This window comes from Typopeltis vanoorti, chromosome 4, assembly GCF_054136105.1.
Source record: "Typopeltis vanoorti isolate ZY-2024b chromosome 4, IOZ_Tvanoo_1.0, whole genome shotgun sequence".
NCBI classification, from domain to species: Eukaryota; Metazoa; Arthropoda; class Arachnida; order Uropygi; family Thelyphonidae; genus Typopeltis; species Typopeltis vanoorti.
The window spans coordinates 72,864,078-72,881,030 of record NC_143552.1 but is presented as its reverse complement, the minus strand read 5'-3'; the positions used below and the strand labels follow the sequence as shown (position 1 = coordinate 72,881,030).

The window sequence follows — 16,953 nt, the reverse complement described above, 5'->3', positions numbered from 1 at the left end:
TGGAAAGGACTCTTTTGATGCACGAGGTCAGAGAAGAAGGACTAGGTTATGAAATGTTGATAGGAGGGCTACAACCAGTCAGATCACAGCTCAGTACAATAATGATGGTCAGCACATCATCTGAGCACAATTCATCACATGCTGTCATCTAAGAACAGGAAGATGCAGCTTCAGTGGACATGTGATCATCAACACTGGACAGCTGATGACTGAAAAATGTCACCTGGTATGATCAATTCTGGTTTGTACTTTATCATACTGATGGCACAACCACAATATGGTGCCATCAACATGGACTCTTCCTGCCAAGCAGCAGACTGGTGTCAGGGATGTAATGGTGCTAGAAATGTTTTCTTGGCACATATTAGCTCCCCTGATACCAGTTAAATACTGCCTGAATGCCACACCCTGGTCTTAACATCCTCACTGATCATGTTCACACATTTATGGCTGCAGTTTACCCATTGCTAAATGGATACTTCCAGCACAACAGTGTGCCATAAAGTGGTTCAAGGAACATCACAGTCAGTTTCCTTTATTTCATTGGTCAGCTCAGTCCCCAGATCCCAAACCCAATAAAGCATCTCTTGGATGAGGAAGAACAAGCAATATGCAGCAGCAGCAGAATTGCCAGCCTTGGTTGGCCAAGTGGTTAGCATACATGCTTTCCAACTAACTGGCTGCAGGTTTGAATTTCGTTGTTTGTAGTTTGTCTTTAGGTGGGAGATGAATTTCATCACCCAGTGTGAGACTACCACCCGCTTATTGGAGGACCATGTAAAAAAATAATAAATTAAAAATTACAAAAAAAATATAAACTCTCTCTCTCTCTCTCTCTCTCTCATGTTGTATAGACTTTATGCCTTGCTTCTTAGGTTTTCTGTAAAAGAAGCTATCCAGATTTTTGTTCATATTGGCACATGTGTTTGATCTCTTAACACTTCAGTTGCCAATCATTTCCATGGCATGAAATTTCAATCATTAAACACCTTTGTTTCTATTCTCCAACGGTGTTTGTAGATATTATGCTTGAAACAGGAAGAAGTGTCTCGACTGCTTCACTTGGTTGTTCTGTAGATAGCAGTGAGCTTTTTTTTTGTCAAAAATTATAAATGGAATAGACTAATATAATATGCTCTCTACACACACTCACACACATACCAATTGCAAAACAGCCTGATAAGGAATGTGTTATGGTGTATAGTAATGATATAATAGGTGGATATCATGATGTCCAGTTTACACTGTTATTTATTCCTACTGTTCACTGGAAGAACTTTTTATTACTGATTTCCCCAGTACCAATTTTGAATGAAAGAATAGTTTATTATGCTCAGATTTTTGACATTGTGAAATGCACAAATCAAACTGATGTATGCAAGTCAGATAATACATCTTTTCACCTGCATAATCAAGCCTTTATGCTATATTTATTGAGTCCTTTTTTTTTTTTTTTTTTTTTTACTATAGAAAAAATTAGATATGAAAAGCATATATCTGCAATTCTTAATGACTGTATTTTGATTTGGCATTATTATTACTATTAGTTTTAAGCCCTATATGAGAATGGGTAAGAAAAAACTGTTGTATATATTATAGGCATTGTGTGTCCATCGAGGGACTCAGGGACCAGGAGGCGCTACCCCAGGTAAAAGTATTCTGAAGCTTAGGGTTGTATCATGTCATACAGTAGTGCCATTAGATGCAACCAGAGTAAGAGTATATCCTGCAGGTGATATAGGAATTGGATGGTATGTGTTTGCATTTGGTATAATATAACATTAATTATTCAGATATAGAATATTTGCACAATTTCTGAAATAAGAACTAACCATTGTCATATTTTTATTTGTTATTCTCACCACTCCTTCCATGTTCTGATATGAAATCATATCAGATCATCTCATTAAATCTAAAGACCTTAGAGTAAGACCTAAAAAGAAAAAAACAAACAAAAAACTTTAGTATAAAACTAGAGTTTCATTCTTCAAGTTCTATTTTTGCACATTTCCACCATCACCTAACACAGCCACTGATCTAAAATGGCATTTTAAATACTGATAATGATTGCCTGAATTTTGTTTCTAATATGACACTGAGTTGTTTCAAGTTTTTCTTGGTGTTCATGGACGATATTTCCAACTGATAGAGCCAGTTTTTCTATAGGACTGGAATTTATCTTTGCACTAATTTCTAAGAGTTCCGTAGCTCAGTCGGTATAGATGAAAGCCCTTTGCTCAGAAAGACCTGGGTTCGATTCCTGTCAGTGACATGAATCGAACCTTTATCTGGTCTCTTTCGATGAAAGGTGAGTTAGCTAATCTCATACAGAGGTAGGGGGGTTTCATCCCTCAGAACAGGCAAACCGGCCCCGTGAACACGCGCATCTACAGACATAGAACACACCGAGAGGCATGGGCTAACCACCTTATCCTCGAGTACGGTTGCGGTTACAAGAATACATACCTCAATACTGTAAAAAAAAAAAAAAAAAAAAGGTAAAGGAGGGGAGGATTAAGAAAGAAAGAAAAACTAATCTCTAAATTCAGTTACATTTATCTATACACATCTAAAGTCTTACATATATAGTTAGCTGGAAATATTCTGTAAGTTAACATTCATTTCCATAATAATTAGATCACTTCTCTATAATATATCTACTTTTATGATATCATTGAATCTTAGATTTCATGCTTTGGGCATTAGTCAGTATTTTTCTCTATATATAACAGTCTAGTTGGATGACCACTATATCCTCTTTATTTGTACTTGCTATTATTGCATTACAGTAATAGTAAGTTAAAATTCTTGTAGTCTTCATAAAATAATCTAAAATTATAATCTTATATTTTAATATAAAGGAAATAGTTGTCATTATTCTTTCTACCTATCTACCATGATTAATCTCCTCCTGGGGCAGAAATAAGCAATTATGTTCTGTAAAATGATTTCTGAAGTCAAGAGAAACCAAGTAAGCTGAAAGCTGAATATTTGATAAAAAAATAAAAGCGAACTAGAGTATTCATGTGTTAAATAATCAGCCTTAATGTTTACAGGTTTGCCTTAGAGACCAGCTATTCAAACAGAAAATTAAAAACATTATTATTCGTGTATCGTATCCTGCATGCAAGTTGAATTGTGAGGGACATATAGTTCATGAGCTTTCAGAAGAAATATCAGTTTTCTTTCAGAAGAAATATCAGTTTTCTTTACATACTGTACAAGTAATATACATAAATATGATCCATGAACAAATTGATTAAATTACGAGTGATCATAAACATAAATTATGTAGTACAAGTGTTCCAACAATGTTAAGAGATTAGCAATAGTTTACAAACAGACATTTTTAAGGAATGTCTTTGTTTTTAATCTGTAGTCTAGCTTCACTTGTCAGTCACCTTATTCAAGATTGATTTTTCATTATTATTTCCCATATGTAGCATTATAGGGATGTACAGGTTAGTATGATAATACTACATAATTAAGTCTATATTCTCACTAGGTGTTTATCAATAATTTTCTTCCAAATTAATATGGCATTTATCAGATCAGTATTTTTATATCTTTTAGTCTTTTAAGGCACTACATCATTCTATCCTATTTTGATCTTCCTCTGAGCCTTTTGCTGTCTGTTATCACACACCTATTTTGCTTTAAGTGTGAAAGACCATTCCACCTTAGATTAGCTTATCACATACACATTCTTGGATTGTGTGTGTGCATGTATTTTAGGAGTTAATTATGTCAAGTTCCTTTTAATATTTTTGTTTTTAATGCGATTTACTATCTTTTCACGTCTCTTATTTTTCTGAGGAGGATCATAATTAAAAATGTTTCAAATATTAACTTATAAACTACTAGTTTGAATTTGATTTGGTTTGCTAATTTCTCTTATTACATATAAATTTATTCAGCTGGCTTACCACCATACTAGTTTGGATTATTCTATCAGCCTGATTAGCCAAGTAGTTTGTGTATCCCCCCCCCCTCTCCAACCAGTAGGCTGTGGGTTTGAATCCTATCATGGCATTAATAGATCTTTGTGATTGTCTTTTGGTTCCAGATGAATTCGATTGCCTGGAGAGACTATCACCTTTGTTATTTCATTGTATTTTGTGCCTTATTGTCCTTTATAAATCTTATCTATAGTTCTTTTGTCTTTTGATTAATTGTTCTGCTATTCCTGTTCCGGCCGCAAATTTAGAGTGCGTAGTCTTAGTTAGAGCCGATTTTTATCAGATACCATTCTTTCTGATGGATCACGTGTACTATTCTTGCAGACAAAGAGAATGCCCTGGGTGAGAGCCAAATTTTTCCGTTGTTACAGTTCTGGAGTTAGCTCCTTTTCGAAATCGAGAAAAATTTATTTGTTATCCCCCCCCCCCCCGCACTTGAATTTATACAGGTTCTAATTTTAGCAAGCGGTACATTGGCATGAGAAATCGGGCAAGTTTCTTAGGTATAGAAAGCAAAACGTTTATTTTACACTAAGGTATTGTACACAGAGATCAAAACTTTGCTTTAGACATATAATGACTTTTTCATGAAAGAAAATCCCAAAAATTCACATACAATCTATCTAATTATAACTAAATAGTCACTTAACATATTTTCGACAGATCAGTTTATCTAATTCTCGTTAACTTATCACAGTTATATAATCATCATCTTCAAATTCCTGACATGTACCCTCAAGGGGTGTACAGAATATGATAGTACTACATGAAAAATTTACATCATTACTAACTTCCTATCTACAATTTTCCTCCAAATCAGTCTGCATCAGATCTTATATTTCTATTGTCTAAGGCACGTTGTAAACATATCAATCCACCTATATCTTGGTCTTCCTCTTTGTCGTTTTCCTGCCAACCTGGCAGAGAACACTTGTTTTGCTAATCTTTCCTTGCCCATTCTGTTTAAGTGACCATACCCTGAGATTAGATCCTAACACATTCCTGGATGCTGATAATGTCAAGTTCTTTCCTAATATCTTTGTTTTTAATATGATATTGCCATTGATGCCACCTGTTCACGCCTCTAATCTTTCTCAGGACTCTCATATCTGCAGTCTCTAGTCTTTGGTCAAGTGTTTTACTTCTGACCCAACTCTCAGATCCATAAGTTATATAATCATCATTAAAACTGGTTTGAACACTGTCTTGTATACAGCAAATTTAGTGTTCCGACTAATTTCTCTCTTATTCCATATGAATTTATTCAATTGACTTCCTACCATACCAGCTTTGTTGATTCTGTTGTCTATTTCCATATTTAATTTACCATCTTCAGTAAAAATCGTGCCTAAGTAGCTGAAATGTTTTACTTGTTCCACAGGTTCCCCATTCACAACACAGTTGACATTTTCAACAATTCTACCTATTTTCATTGTCTTTTTCTTTTTAATGCTGACCTTCATACCATATCTATTACAACAGGCATTCAATTTAGTCAGGGAATCTTGCAAACGTGTGGCAGATTTATTTAGAAGTATAACATCATCCGCATATAGCAAAGAGCTGACATTAACATCTCTAATTCTGATATCATGCTTAATACAGCTTTCCTTCATAATGTGATCCATATAGATAATGAATAACAGAGGGATTAATGTACATCCTTGTCTCACACCAGATTTAACATTAAATCTTCCTGTACTTCTTGTACTTCCTTCAATTCTAACTACTGACTTACAACTCAAATATAAACTAAGTATTGCTTGATATAATGTCCCATCGACACCATATAACTGTAGCATATTGAATAGCTTCTCTCTTGGCACCTTGTCATATGTCTTTTCCAGATCAACAAAACTTAAATACAGATCTTTGTTATATTCCCATGCTTTCTCCACTATTTGTCGTAAAGTGAAGATCTGATCCCGACAGCCTCTATTTGGCCGGAATCCAGCTTGTTCTTCACCAAGCTTTTCTTTCACAATTCTTCTCAACCGTTTCTCAAGTATACTTGCATAGATCTTGCCAGGAATACTCAGTACAGAAATACCTCTGTAATTCTCACATTATTTATTTGTTGTATTTCCCCCTTTTTTTTTTTTTTTTTTTTTACAAAGGGAAATAAACAGTTTTATATCCCTTTTTATATGTGGGTACTATTAGAGCTCTACTCCAATCATTGGGAATTTGCCCCTCTGTCCAGGCTTTCTGAACTATGCAGTGCAGTCACGGTAAGACTTTTATACCACCATACTTCAGCATTTCTGGTCGAATATCATCTACTTCTGCTGCCTTTCCACATTTCAAGCCTTTGATGGCTTTTTCTACTTCAAGTATGGATATGTATTCCTTTTACAACACTCTTTCCTCCATTCCTAAGCTTCAACAACCTCCAGAATATTTTGCCACCTTCTTGATATTTATTTTCTATGTTCTTGCCAAAGTCCTCCCATGACTTTTGTTTAGCTAGTTTTACACAGTGTTTAGCATTCTTGCATTTGTCTCTGTATTCTCTAAGAGCACAAGCTGACTTATTTGCCAGGAACTTTTGATATGCTTTCTTCTTTTCCTTCACTGCCTCTTTAACTTCCTGTGTCCCTCATGGAGTTCTGATTTTTCTATCCTTGCAGAAAACTCTGGTTGAATCAATCGGGGTTTTTTTCAAGGCTTTCTGAATCACCAAGGTTTGGTTCCTGTTCTCAAACTCTTTCATTTTTTCTTCAATAATCTTCGTGTATTTTAGTCTACAGTTCATATCTGAGAGCTGCTCAACTTTTATTCGCTTTAAAACTTTCTTACATGTTATTCTTTTCAATATGAAATTCAGTTTTATCCTGCTCAAGAATAAATTGTGATCACTTCCAATTTTAAATCCTCTGTACACTCTGGTGTCCTGCACCAGGGAGAAAACATCACTATCAACAATAACATAGTCGATGAGACTTTTCTTATTCCTTGCCTCTTCTCTCCATGTGAATTTGTGCACATTTTTATGCTGGAACATGGTGTTAATAATAACCAGTCCATGTCCTGAGCAGAAATCCAGCAGATATTTACCGTTATTATTAGCTTTGCTCTTGTCTCCAAATTTTCCCATAATATTTTTGTATGTCTGACAATCATTTCCTACTCTGCCATTTAGATACCCAACAAAGACTAACTTTTTCTTTTTCATTGTGTCAGTTGGTTTTTTTAAAGCCTCAAAAAATTCCTCCACTTCTACCTTAGGAGAACCTTCTGTGGGACCATAGACACAAATAAGTTTCATTGTCCAGTTCCCCATTCTGATATTTGCCCAATCATTCTACTTGAAATTGCCTGCCATTCAAGAAGATTAGCCTAGTATTTTGTGTTGAATACCATCGCTAATTTGGAGAAAAGAGCAAAGCTAATAATGGCAAATATTTGTTGGATTTCTGCTCAGGACATGAACTGGTTATTACTAACACCATATTCCAACATAAAAATGTGCACAAATTCACATGGAGAGAAGAGGCAAGGAATTAAATCGACTATGTTATTGTTGATAGTGATGTTTTCACCTTGGTGCAGGACACCAGACACCACAGAGGATTTGAAATTGGAAGCGATCACTATTTATTCTTGAGCAGGATAAAACTGATTTCATATTGAAAAGAATAACATGTAAGAAAGTTTTTAAGCGAATTAAAGTTGAGCAGCTCTCAGATGTGAACTGTATACCAAAATACACAAAGATTATTGAAGAAAAAATGAAAGAGTTGGAGAACAGGTACCAAACTTTAGAGATTCAATGAGAAGCCTTGAAGAAAACCTTGATTGATTCAGCCAGAGAGGCATGTGGTGAGGTTGTTCTGCAAGGATAGGAAAATCAGAACTCCATGGTGGACACAGGAAGTTAAAGAGGCAGTGAAGGAAAAGAAGAAAGCTTATCAAAAGTTCCTGGCAAATAAGTCAGCTTTTGCTCTTAGAGAATATAGAGACAAATGTAAGAAAGTGAAACACTGTGTAAAACTAGCTAAACAAAAGTCATGGGAAGACTTTGGCAAGAACATAGAAAATAAATATCAAGAAGGTGGCAAAATATTTTGGAGGTTGTTGAAGAAGCTTAGAAATGGAGGAAAGAGTACTGTAAAAGGAGTTAGAGATGAATAATGGTGACATGAAAACAGGAGAAAAAGATATCCTTGAAGTATGCAGTAATTACTTTGAGAAATTGGTAAATGAAACAAGGAGTGATAGCACAGTGGTAAAAAAAAAACACTCAACAGGCATATAGTCAGGAATACATATCCATACTTGAAGTAGAAAAAGCCATCAAAGGCTTAAAATGTGGAACGGCAGTAGGAGTAGATGATATTCGACCAGAAATGCTGAAGTTTGGTTGTTTAAAAGTCTTGCAATGGCTGCACTGCATAGTTCAGAAGGCCTGGACAGAGGGACGAATTCCCGATGATTGGAGTAGAGCTCTAATAGTACCGATATATGAAAAGGGAAATTAAACTGAATGCGAGAATTACAGAAGGATTTCCCTACTGAGTATTCCTGGCAAGATCTATGCAAGTATACTTGAGAAACGGTTGAGAAGAATTGTGGAAGAACAAGCTGGATTCCGGCCAAATAGAGGCTGTCAGGATTAGATCTTCACTTTATCACAAATAGTGGAGAAATCATGGGAATATAACAAATATCTCTATTTGAGTTTTGTAGGTCTGGAAGAGGCATACGACATGGTACCAAGAGAGAAGCTATTCAATACGCTACAGTTATATGGTATCAATGAGGCATTATTTCAAGCAATACTTAGTCTTTATTTGAGTTGTAAGTCAGCATTTATAATTGAAGGAAGTACAGGAAGATGGCTTAATGTTATATCTGGCATGAGACAAGGATGTACATTATCCCCTCTGTTATTCACCATCTATATGGATCACATTATGAAGGAAAGTGGTATTAAACGTGATATCAAAATTGGAGATGTTAATGTCAGCTCTTTGTTTTATGCGGACAATGTTATACTTCTAAATAAATCTGCTACAAGTTTGCAAGATTCCCCTGACTAAATTGAATAACTGTTGTAATTCTTCTTCTGGTTGCCATCTGCCATACGGCCGGGGGAGGGTAGCTATATGCTACCATTCTAGGGAGAGATGATTATGAGCAAGGTGGTTTCCCGTTGCCTTCCTTGCCGTAAGTATTTATGACTGTAACCTGTGTGTTCACGGGACCGGTTTGCCTGCTTGCGGGATGAAAAACCCCAGATAAACTGGCGGAAAAAACCCTGCTGCCGACACCCAAGACCGGCTAACTTGGCTATGGCTGAGGAAGATCCTTAAGCTCCTCACGTCGTAGGACACTCCTTCCCCAGGCATATGGTTGCGAAGCGCAAAGCCACTAGGCTAACCGCGCGGAACTGTTGTAATAGATATGGTATGAAGGTCAGCAATAAAAAGACAAATGCAATGAAAACAGGCAGAATCGTTGAAAATGTCAACTGCATTGTGAACAGAGAGCCTGTGGAACAAGTAAAACATTTCAGCTACTTAGGCATGATTTTTAGTGAAGATGGTAAATGAAATATGGAAATAGACAACAGAATCAATAAAGCTGGTATAGTAGGAAGTCAATTGAATAAATTCATATGGAATAAGAGAGAAATTAGTCGGAACACTAAATTAGCTATACAAGACAGTGTTCAAACCAGTTTTAACTTATGGATCTGAGAGTTGGGTCAGAAGTAAAACACTTCACCAAAGACTAGAGACCACAGATATGAGAGTCCTGAGAAAGATTATAGGCATGAACAGATGGCATCAATGGCAATATCATATTAAAAACGAGGATATTAGTAAAGAACTTGACATTATCAGCATCCAGGAATGCGTTAGCAGAGCTAATCTCAGGTGGTATGGTCATTTAAACAGAATGGGTGAGGAAAGATTGGTAAAACAAGTGTTCTCTACCAGGTTGGCAGTAAAATGATGCAGAGAAAGACCAAGATATAGGTGGATTGATACAGTACAAAGTGCCTTAGACAACAGAAATATTAGACGTCGGCTAGCTTGGATGGTAACAGCAAATAGGCCACAGTGCTGCAGATCACTCGCCAATTCAATGCTGGACAACAACGACATGTGAGCTGCCACAGCATCCAGAGTGCATGTAACTCGACTCATCAGTACACTGGCTGGCAAGAGAGAACAGTTCAGGCCGGTAATGGTATCCTCGTATAGGGACTGTTTGCATGCGATGAAATTGGTCTCCTGGTACATCTACCATCTTCCCTAACCGGTGAACGATACAGGGATCTGCTGTCCGATGATGTGCACCCATTTCTGCATCTACAGCACCCTGCAGGAGATCTGTACCTACAGCAAGACAATGCACCGGCCCACCACTCCCGAATTTTGGCCGAGTGAGTGGATGAACACTCCACGGTCATGAAGATGCTTGGCTGGGCCCTCGAGGTCTCCTGACTTCAATCCTATTGAACATTCTGGGATGCTGTCGAGAGAGATATACGTGCCCTGGACCCTGCTCCGACCAATCTCCGTGCATTTTGGGAGGCTGTGCAGCGGTCATGTATCAGTTTGGCTCCCCAACGCTTCCGGTGCCTTGTGGAGTCCATGCCACCGCATCGCCACCGTCATCAAGGCGAAAGGGGGTGCTACCCACTGCTAGGCAGGTTTCTCTAATTCAACTGCTCATGAGTGTATATTGCTTTGTATAATGATCCATTTACATCTATTATTGAACAGCTTTCTCCTGACATCTTATTGAATGTCTTTTCTAGATCTGCAAAATTTAAATATGGATCCCTATTATATTTCTCTGATTTTGAATGTGTGCTTTAAAGTAACAATATGATTCTGTCAACCCCAATCCCATTTTGGCTTGAACTCATAATTTTCTTTGATTTCTCTTCCATAGTTTGTCTTAGCCTCATCTGAAATATGCTTTCACAAATATTACCTTAAATACTCATATAAAATAAAACAATGTGAGCAGAATCAGGCTTTCTGAATTACTCATAATTTTCTTTCCTGATTTCTCTTCCACAATTTGTCTTATCCTCTGAAATATGCTTCTACAAATATTATCTTAAATACTCATAGGAAATAAAACAATGTGAGCAGAATCAGGCTTTCTGAATTATGCACCATAAAACTTGTATCTGCTTTCATATTTGAACATTTCTAGTCAAATATAATCTCCTTTGCCTTTCAGATTTCTGGCAGCTCCCCCCCCCTCCAATTTTGAAATGTATCCATGGTCATATTGCTCCTTAATATTTTTACCACTGTTTTGTCACTGCTTATCTCATAATTTTTTAAAGTAATCTGGACATCAAGAATGTCATGATATTTAGTTTTTATGTTTCCGTTATCATTTTAATTCCTTCTGCAATGTTATTTTATGTTTTCAGTAACTTCCAGAGCATTTTTCTATCTTTACAATATTTTTCTTCTCTAGATCCAACGTTATTTCAAAGCCGAATGGTTGTAGAAACTATGAAAGTTTTGTAAGTTGACCTGAGAGCTTACAAGAATACAATCCTCAGCATCTCAGAGTTGCCTTAGCTTGCACTACTTAAAGGACATGGGCACTGCTCAAGGGTCCATATGTTTGCCTTTTATTAGTGCATTTGATAAACGTTTCACTGGCCTGACAGCTGTTTCGAACTGGTTGGTTCTCTACAGGGACCAGGCAGAAACCTTAAGGGAGCAAAAACTCTCATTTGGTACTAAGGAAATCGAACTGTCAGAGAAATGTATCTTTCATAAATGAACTCTTGGTCGGTGCATAAAAGTAATTACTAAAAAGGAAGAGCCATAACTTATGAAACTTTCGTAGTTTCTACAAACATTCAATTTTGAAATAATGCTGGATCTAGTATTGCTGAAGCCTTATGACTCTTCCTTTAGTAATTATTTTTCTTCTCTATTTTCATCACTCTTCTCACACAAGTTTTGTTTAGTTGATTTTGATATTCACATATTTATAACTCCTAAATCAGATGTCTTGACATTATTGTTATTATTATTATACACAGTGTTCAAGGATTTCAGCAGCCTCTTCGAGGAAAGCCACATAATCATTCTCACACCAGCTATCATACCTTTTCTTGAATTCATTCGCACTACCTGTAGTCACCGTGTTGAAAGGCGAACCATTCCACTCATGCACCACTCTGAGAGTGGTGTATGATCGGAATGGAATTGGAAACATAGCTCTCACTATGAGAGAAACACAGCTCTCACCACTTTCTTCATTCTCAATTTCCATGGATGCAGTATTGTTCTCTGCTCACCCTCCATAAAATGAAAATTTCCATCTGCTGGTTCACCTACATGGTCTTTTCAAAAGTTTGAAGGTCTCCATTATATACTTCTCTATTTCCTGTTTGCTAGTATCTGCAGTCCACAAATTCTCAGTCTGTCCTCGTAATCTACATTACACAGCCTCGATATCATCTTTAACACGCCTTTGTATCTTCTCCACAATATCTGCATCACCTCAGAAAGACTAGGACACTACTGTGAGACTAGATCTCACAATAGTGTCCTAGTTTCTTATGTGTTGTGAATATCTGTCAGTTCAATGTTAGTAAATGTAAAGTATGCTAGAAGAAAATGGCTAGGGATCTTGGAGTTTTTATAGCTAAGTCATATCAAGACCTTGTAAAGTGGCAAAATGACTTTCTTATCCTTACATGTTTCAGCATTGCAATTATCTTCTGAGTTGTATTTGCAATCATTGCTATGATGATGATATTCAGCCAGTTTTCTACCCACTACAGGGTGAAGGCCTTTTCCAATTGTGGGAGGGTTAGGTCTACTATCCCCATGGAGACCCAGTCCAGCTTGGGGGAGTGTTTATTCACTTGTGTGAATATGTATGAAGGTGAAAGACAATCGCAAACATCCATGCTTAGGCAGGATTCGATCACAGCCTCTTGGCTCGAGAGCGGATATGCTAACCACTCGGCCAACCAGGCTGGCAATCATTGCTGTATGACCACTAAATTTCACTTAAACTCTTATCTATAAAATTCCAAATCCCTAGGCTGATAATTTTCTTCTAGCATAATCCCACTAACATTGAACTGGTCGCCATTTTCTCACAGGCCTTGAGTTTCAACTTATTTAAATCATTTGGCAAGTGCAGCATGTCATATAAGCAGTTGCATTCCTGCTTATATTTGTATCATCATCATCATCAGTAAACAACTGTATATCTCCTTTCAAATCCTTCTGAATGTCATTAATGTATTGTTTGAATAATAGTGGACCAAGTACTGATACTTGTGGTACACTGCTGTTTGCCTTAAATCTTGTAGACTCATACCCCCAACCCAAACCCCATACACCCCTTTTTCATGTTAGTCAGCCATCCTCTTATTCTAACTAATAGTTTATAATCTAATTTCACATCCTGCAACTTATGCAACAACCTTCCATGTTGTACGAGGTAGGTCCCAAAAGTTTCCATCCTGACATACAAAATTCACACAAATTTTAAAATGCTGTGCATACCAGATAGCACCATCTATGCATCATTCAATTGGAGGCACTCATTTGACAATGAGTGCCTCCTCATATACTGGCATGCTAATGGTTGTAATGTTAAAAATTGAGTACTGCACTGTGATGAAGTTTTTTTTTTTTTGCCAAAGAAGAGTTTTCTCCAAGTGCTGTCGAACAGTGATTGGGTGGTATTTATGAGAAAGCTTCGCCTTCATATTCCACTGAGGAATGGGCTAAACAGTTTTGCCTAGGAAGAGAGATCATCAAAGATGATCCTTGTGATGGTCAGCCTATGGAAGCTTCATCTCCAGTAGTGCAAAGTACATATACACTGGATTGTTGAAGCTTGGAAAGCTGTGTTATGGAGCGATGAACCATGCTACTCTCTTTAGGTTGGATGGGTGTGGTGGATGCCTGGTGAACGTCTCTTACCAGAGTGCGTAATCCCAACTATGAAATTTAGAGGTTGTGCTGTGATGGTATGGTCCTATTTTTCCTAGTTTTGACCTTGGACCACTGTTTGTGGTGCCACGAACATTGAACTCCGAGCAGTATCTGAACATTCTGCACAATGCAATGCTTCCTACTTTGTGGCGTTTGTGCAGAATTGAACATTGTCTCCTTCAGCAAGATAGTGCACTGTGTCATAAGGCTGCTGCTGTAACTGCATGATTTGTGGACATGAACATCACTGCACTTGACTAGCCTCCACAGAGCTCTGACCTCAACCCTATTAAACATCTGTGGGATGAAATGGAACGTTGCGTGAGGTCAAGGCACGTCTGCCCTACAACATTCCAGGACCCTCATTACAATGCCTATAGGAAGAATGGTCCAAAGTTCCCATTGATCGCTATCATATGTTGTGGAAAGTGTCCTGTAGGATTGCTTCAGTCATTGCAGCAAAAGGAAGTCCTACATGTTATTGAGGTAGGTGCTATGGCTGTTTGTTCCTAGTTTTCTTTCTGTGTGTGGATATATACATATATGCATACCATATTTTATAATGAATGTTAATTTTATGGACATATATAACTTTTCGTGTGATAATACTGTTTCTTATTTTGATTTCAGGGCTTTGCTTCGTGCCTTTATCAAGAATTTTTCCCTTGCATTTATTTTTCCAATGTTCTTCACCATGTTTTTTTTCCAACATAATCGTACAGCCTATGACATCATTTGCAGTAGTATTGTTGTAGAAGATCTTCCTCCTGTAAGGCGACATTGAAGGTCTTATATTTTGCTTCTTTGTAATATAGTTTTAAAACTATTCATTTTCTTGCAAGTTATTGATAATTTCAGAACTGTATGGATTGAGTAAAGACAAATTTTTGTTTTGTTCTATTTTTTGTAGAATAAATATACAGATATTGTAAATTATTTTTACCAAGAGAGCATTATTTTAAGATTACTGTATGCTGTATTTTTACATATTTCATATGATGTTGTTCCAATTGCTGGAAAAGAAAATTTTGTGTAAATGTGTGCACAATCAGAATAAGAATGTAATTAATTTATTTTATAGTTAAATAAGCATATGCAAGAAGCTTCTGACCTGGTCATACTGAAGAAGTTCTGTTAATACATGCTTCGAGAATATTTATTTCCACATGGTGAAAATACATGTTCTTTACAGTTTTCAGTATTCAGTTTTTAGATAATGTGATTATTACTCTTAATGTATTTGTGCATTTTATATACCTGTTGAAATTTTATATATTTACTTTACATACATGTCAAAGCTAATTCATACCCTTAGATGCATATACTACTTTAAAAGGAACAGCACATTAAATCTGAGTAAATCCACAAAATTAAAATATATATAGATATATTAGTTACATATTGTCCTCTCTAGTTATCTTTAGTATGAAATTTTACTTTGTGAAATTCTTTGACTAGGCTTTTGTCAAGCCATAATGATATCCATTGTATAAAATTAAAGATTTACTCATTTTTATGTAATGAAACAAAAGTTTTATTCAGTCTTATATATATATATAAAAATAGGTATTTTTATATCTGTTGACACCTTGTAAAGACATGAATTTTACTCAAGTTTAAGCAGATATTGAGCATTTTTGGTGATATGATTATAGGTAAATGTTATTATTTCTTACAGAAAGTCAGTTTCTCAGTTCTGTCTTCTAAGAAAGATTAAATAAATTTTTTAATATAAATTTTTTAATGGATATTAAAAATAAAATAATTTTTTTTTAAATAAAAAATCTAGATGCATTATGACATTTGTTACTATTTTCCCAACATAATTACTTAGAAATATATTAACTTGTTCTATATTAGGGTGGGGACTATATTGCCTTTTTAATTTAACAGATGTATTGTTCTGCTTGTTATGAGTCTCATTGCATGTTGAATAACTTTGGGTTGGAAGTATGTTACCGGTGGTATTAGAACACATTTTGTTTATTTAAATTTTTATGATAAAATATTTCATCCCAGTGAATATGTTTTTATTAATAGATAAAAAGATTCAAAACAAACACAGAAAATCTAATGAAATAGTTTATTTCAATATATTTTTAATCTAATGCAAAATCAGATGGAAGATAGCAGAAAGAACTGAAATTGCAACATCTGTACATTTCCTCTTGATTTAGGAAGTATTTATAAAATTTTGCTTATATGATTCATGCAAATGGATATCAGTTTTTGTTATTATATTTGACAACCTACCAAACATGCAGTTTAATTGCCAAATTAAATTACTCTACATTTATATGTATTAATTATAGTTATGATTATACTTTTTTAGAGTGATTATAGTTATTTTTTTTATACCTTAGTGTTTTCTACTTCCTAGTTTAATTTCAAACTACAGAGATCATATTTAAAATGAAAAAAGTAATATGCAGTGTATTCCCACTGTTAATAAGTTTAGAAAGAAACTGTCCCTTGTTAACACACTCAGCTTTCATTTTAGCAAACACATCATTATAGTGAGCTCATTCTAACTACTTAAAAAATGCCACCCAGAAAAATGTTTTTGGATGTGAAAAAGTGAAAGAAAATTATAACTTTTTCTTTGATACCTAAAACAGAAATCAATTAATAAATTTATAAAGGGACAGAAAGAAACTGTTTCTGCAAAAAGAAATTTTTTTTTGTTCGGCCTTCACTGTCACGAGCATCATTATTGTGAGCTTATAACTAAATGCTTAAAAGAATTCCATCCAAAACATGAAAATGTTAATATAGAAATAGTCACAACTGTTAGCAAACCATGTGTCAAAGGATCTAGTTGTTGTTGTTTTTTCTAAATTGAGAACTGATTTTTTAAGCAAAAGAAAAAAACCAAATATGTTCTTGGTTTTCTGAAGGGCTAGCAGAAATCATTTTAATAAGGTTTATAGAGGCAGAAAGAAACCGTTTCTGCAAAAAGAAAGAAAAATTACTTTCTTTGTTAATACACTCAGCTTTCATGTTAGCAAACACATCATTATAGTGAGCTCATTCTAACTACTTAA

General features: G+C 35.6%; 1 protein-coding gene across 1 annotated transcript in view; it reads left to right on the top strand.

The window, feature by feature from the left end:
- LOC150107408 (protein FAM8A1) overlaps positions 1-16,115 on the top strand; it is a 66,523-nt gene extending 50,408 nt beyond the window's left edge. The window contains exons 4-5 of the mRNA XM_090391275.1: positions 1,600-1,751; positions 14,540-16,115. Of these exons, the coding sequence (XP_090247401.1) occupies positions 1,600-1,751; positions 14,540-14,693 (306 nt within the window). The 3' untranslated portion in view covers positions 14,694-16,115. The remainder of the gene's footprint in view (positions 1-1,599; positions 1,752-14,539) is intronic.
- Positions 16,116-16,953: the final 838 nt, after the last annotated feature.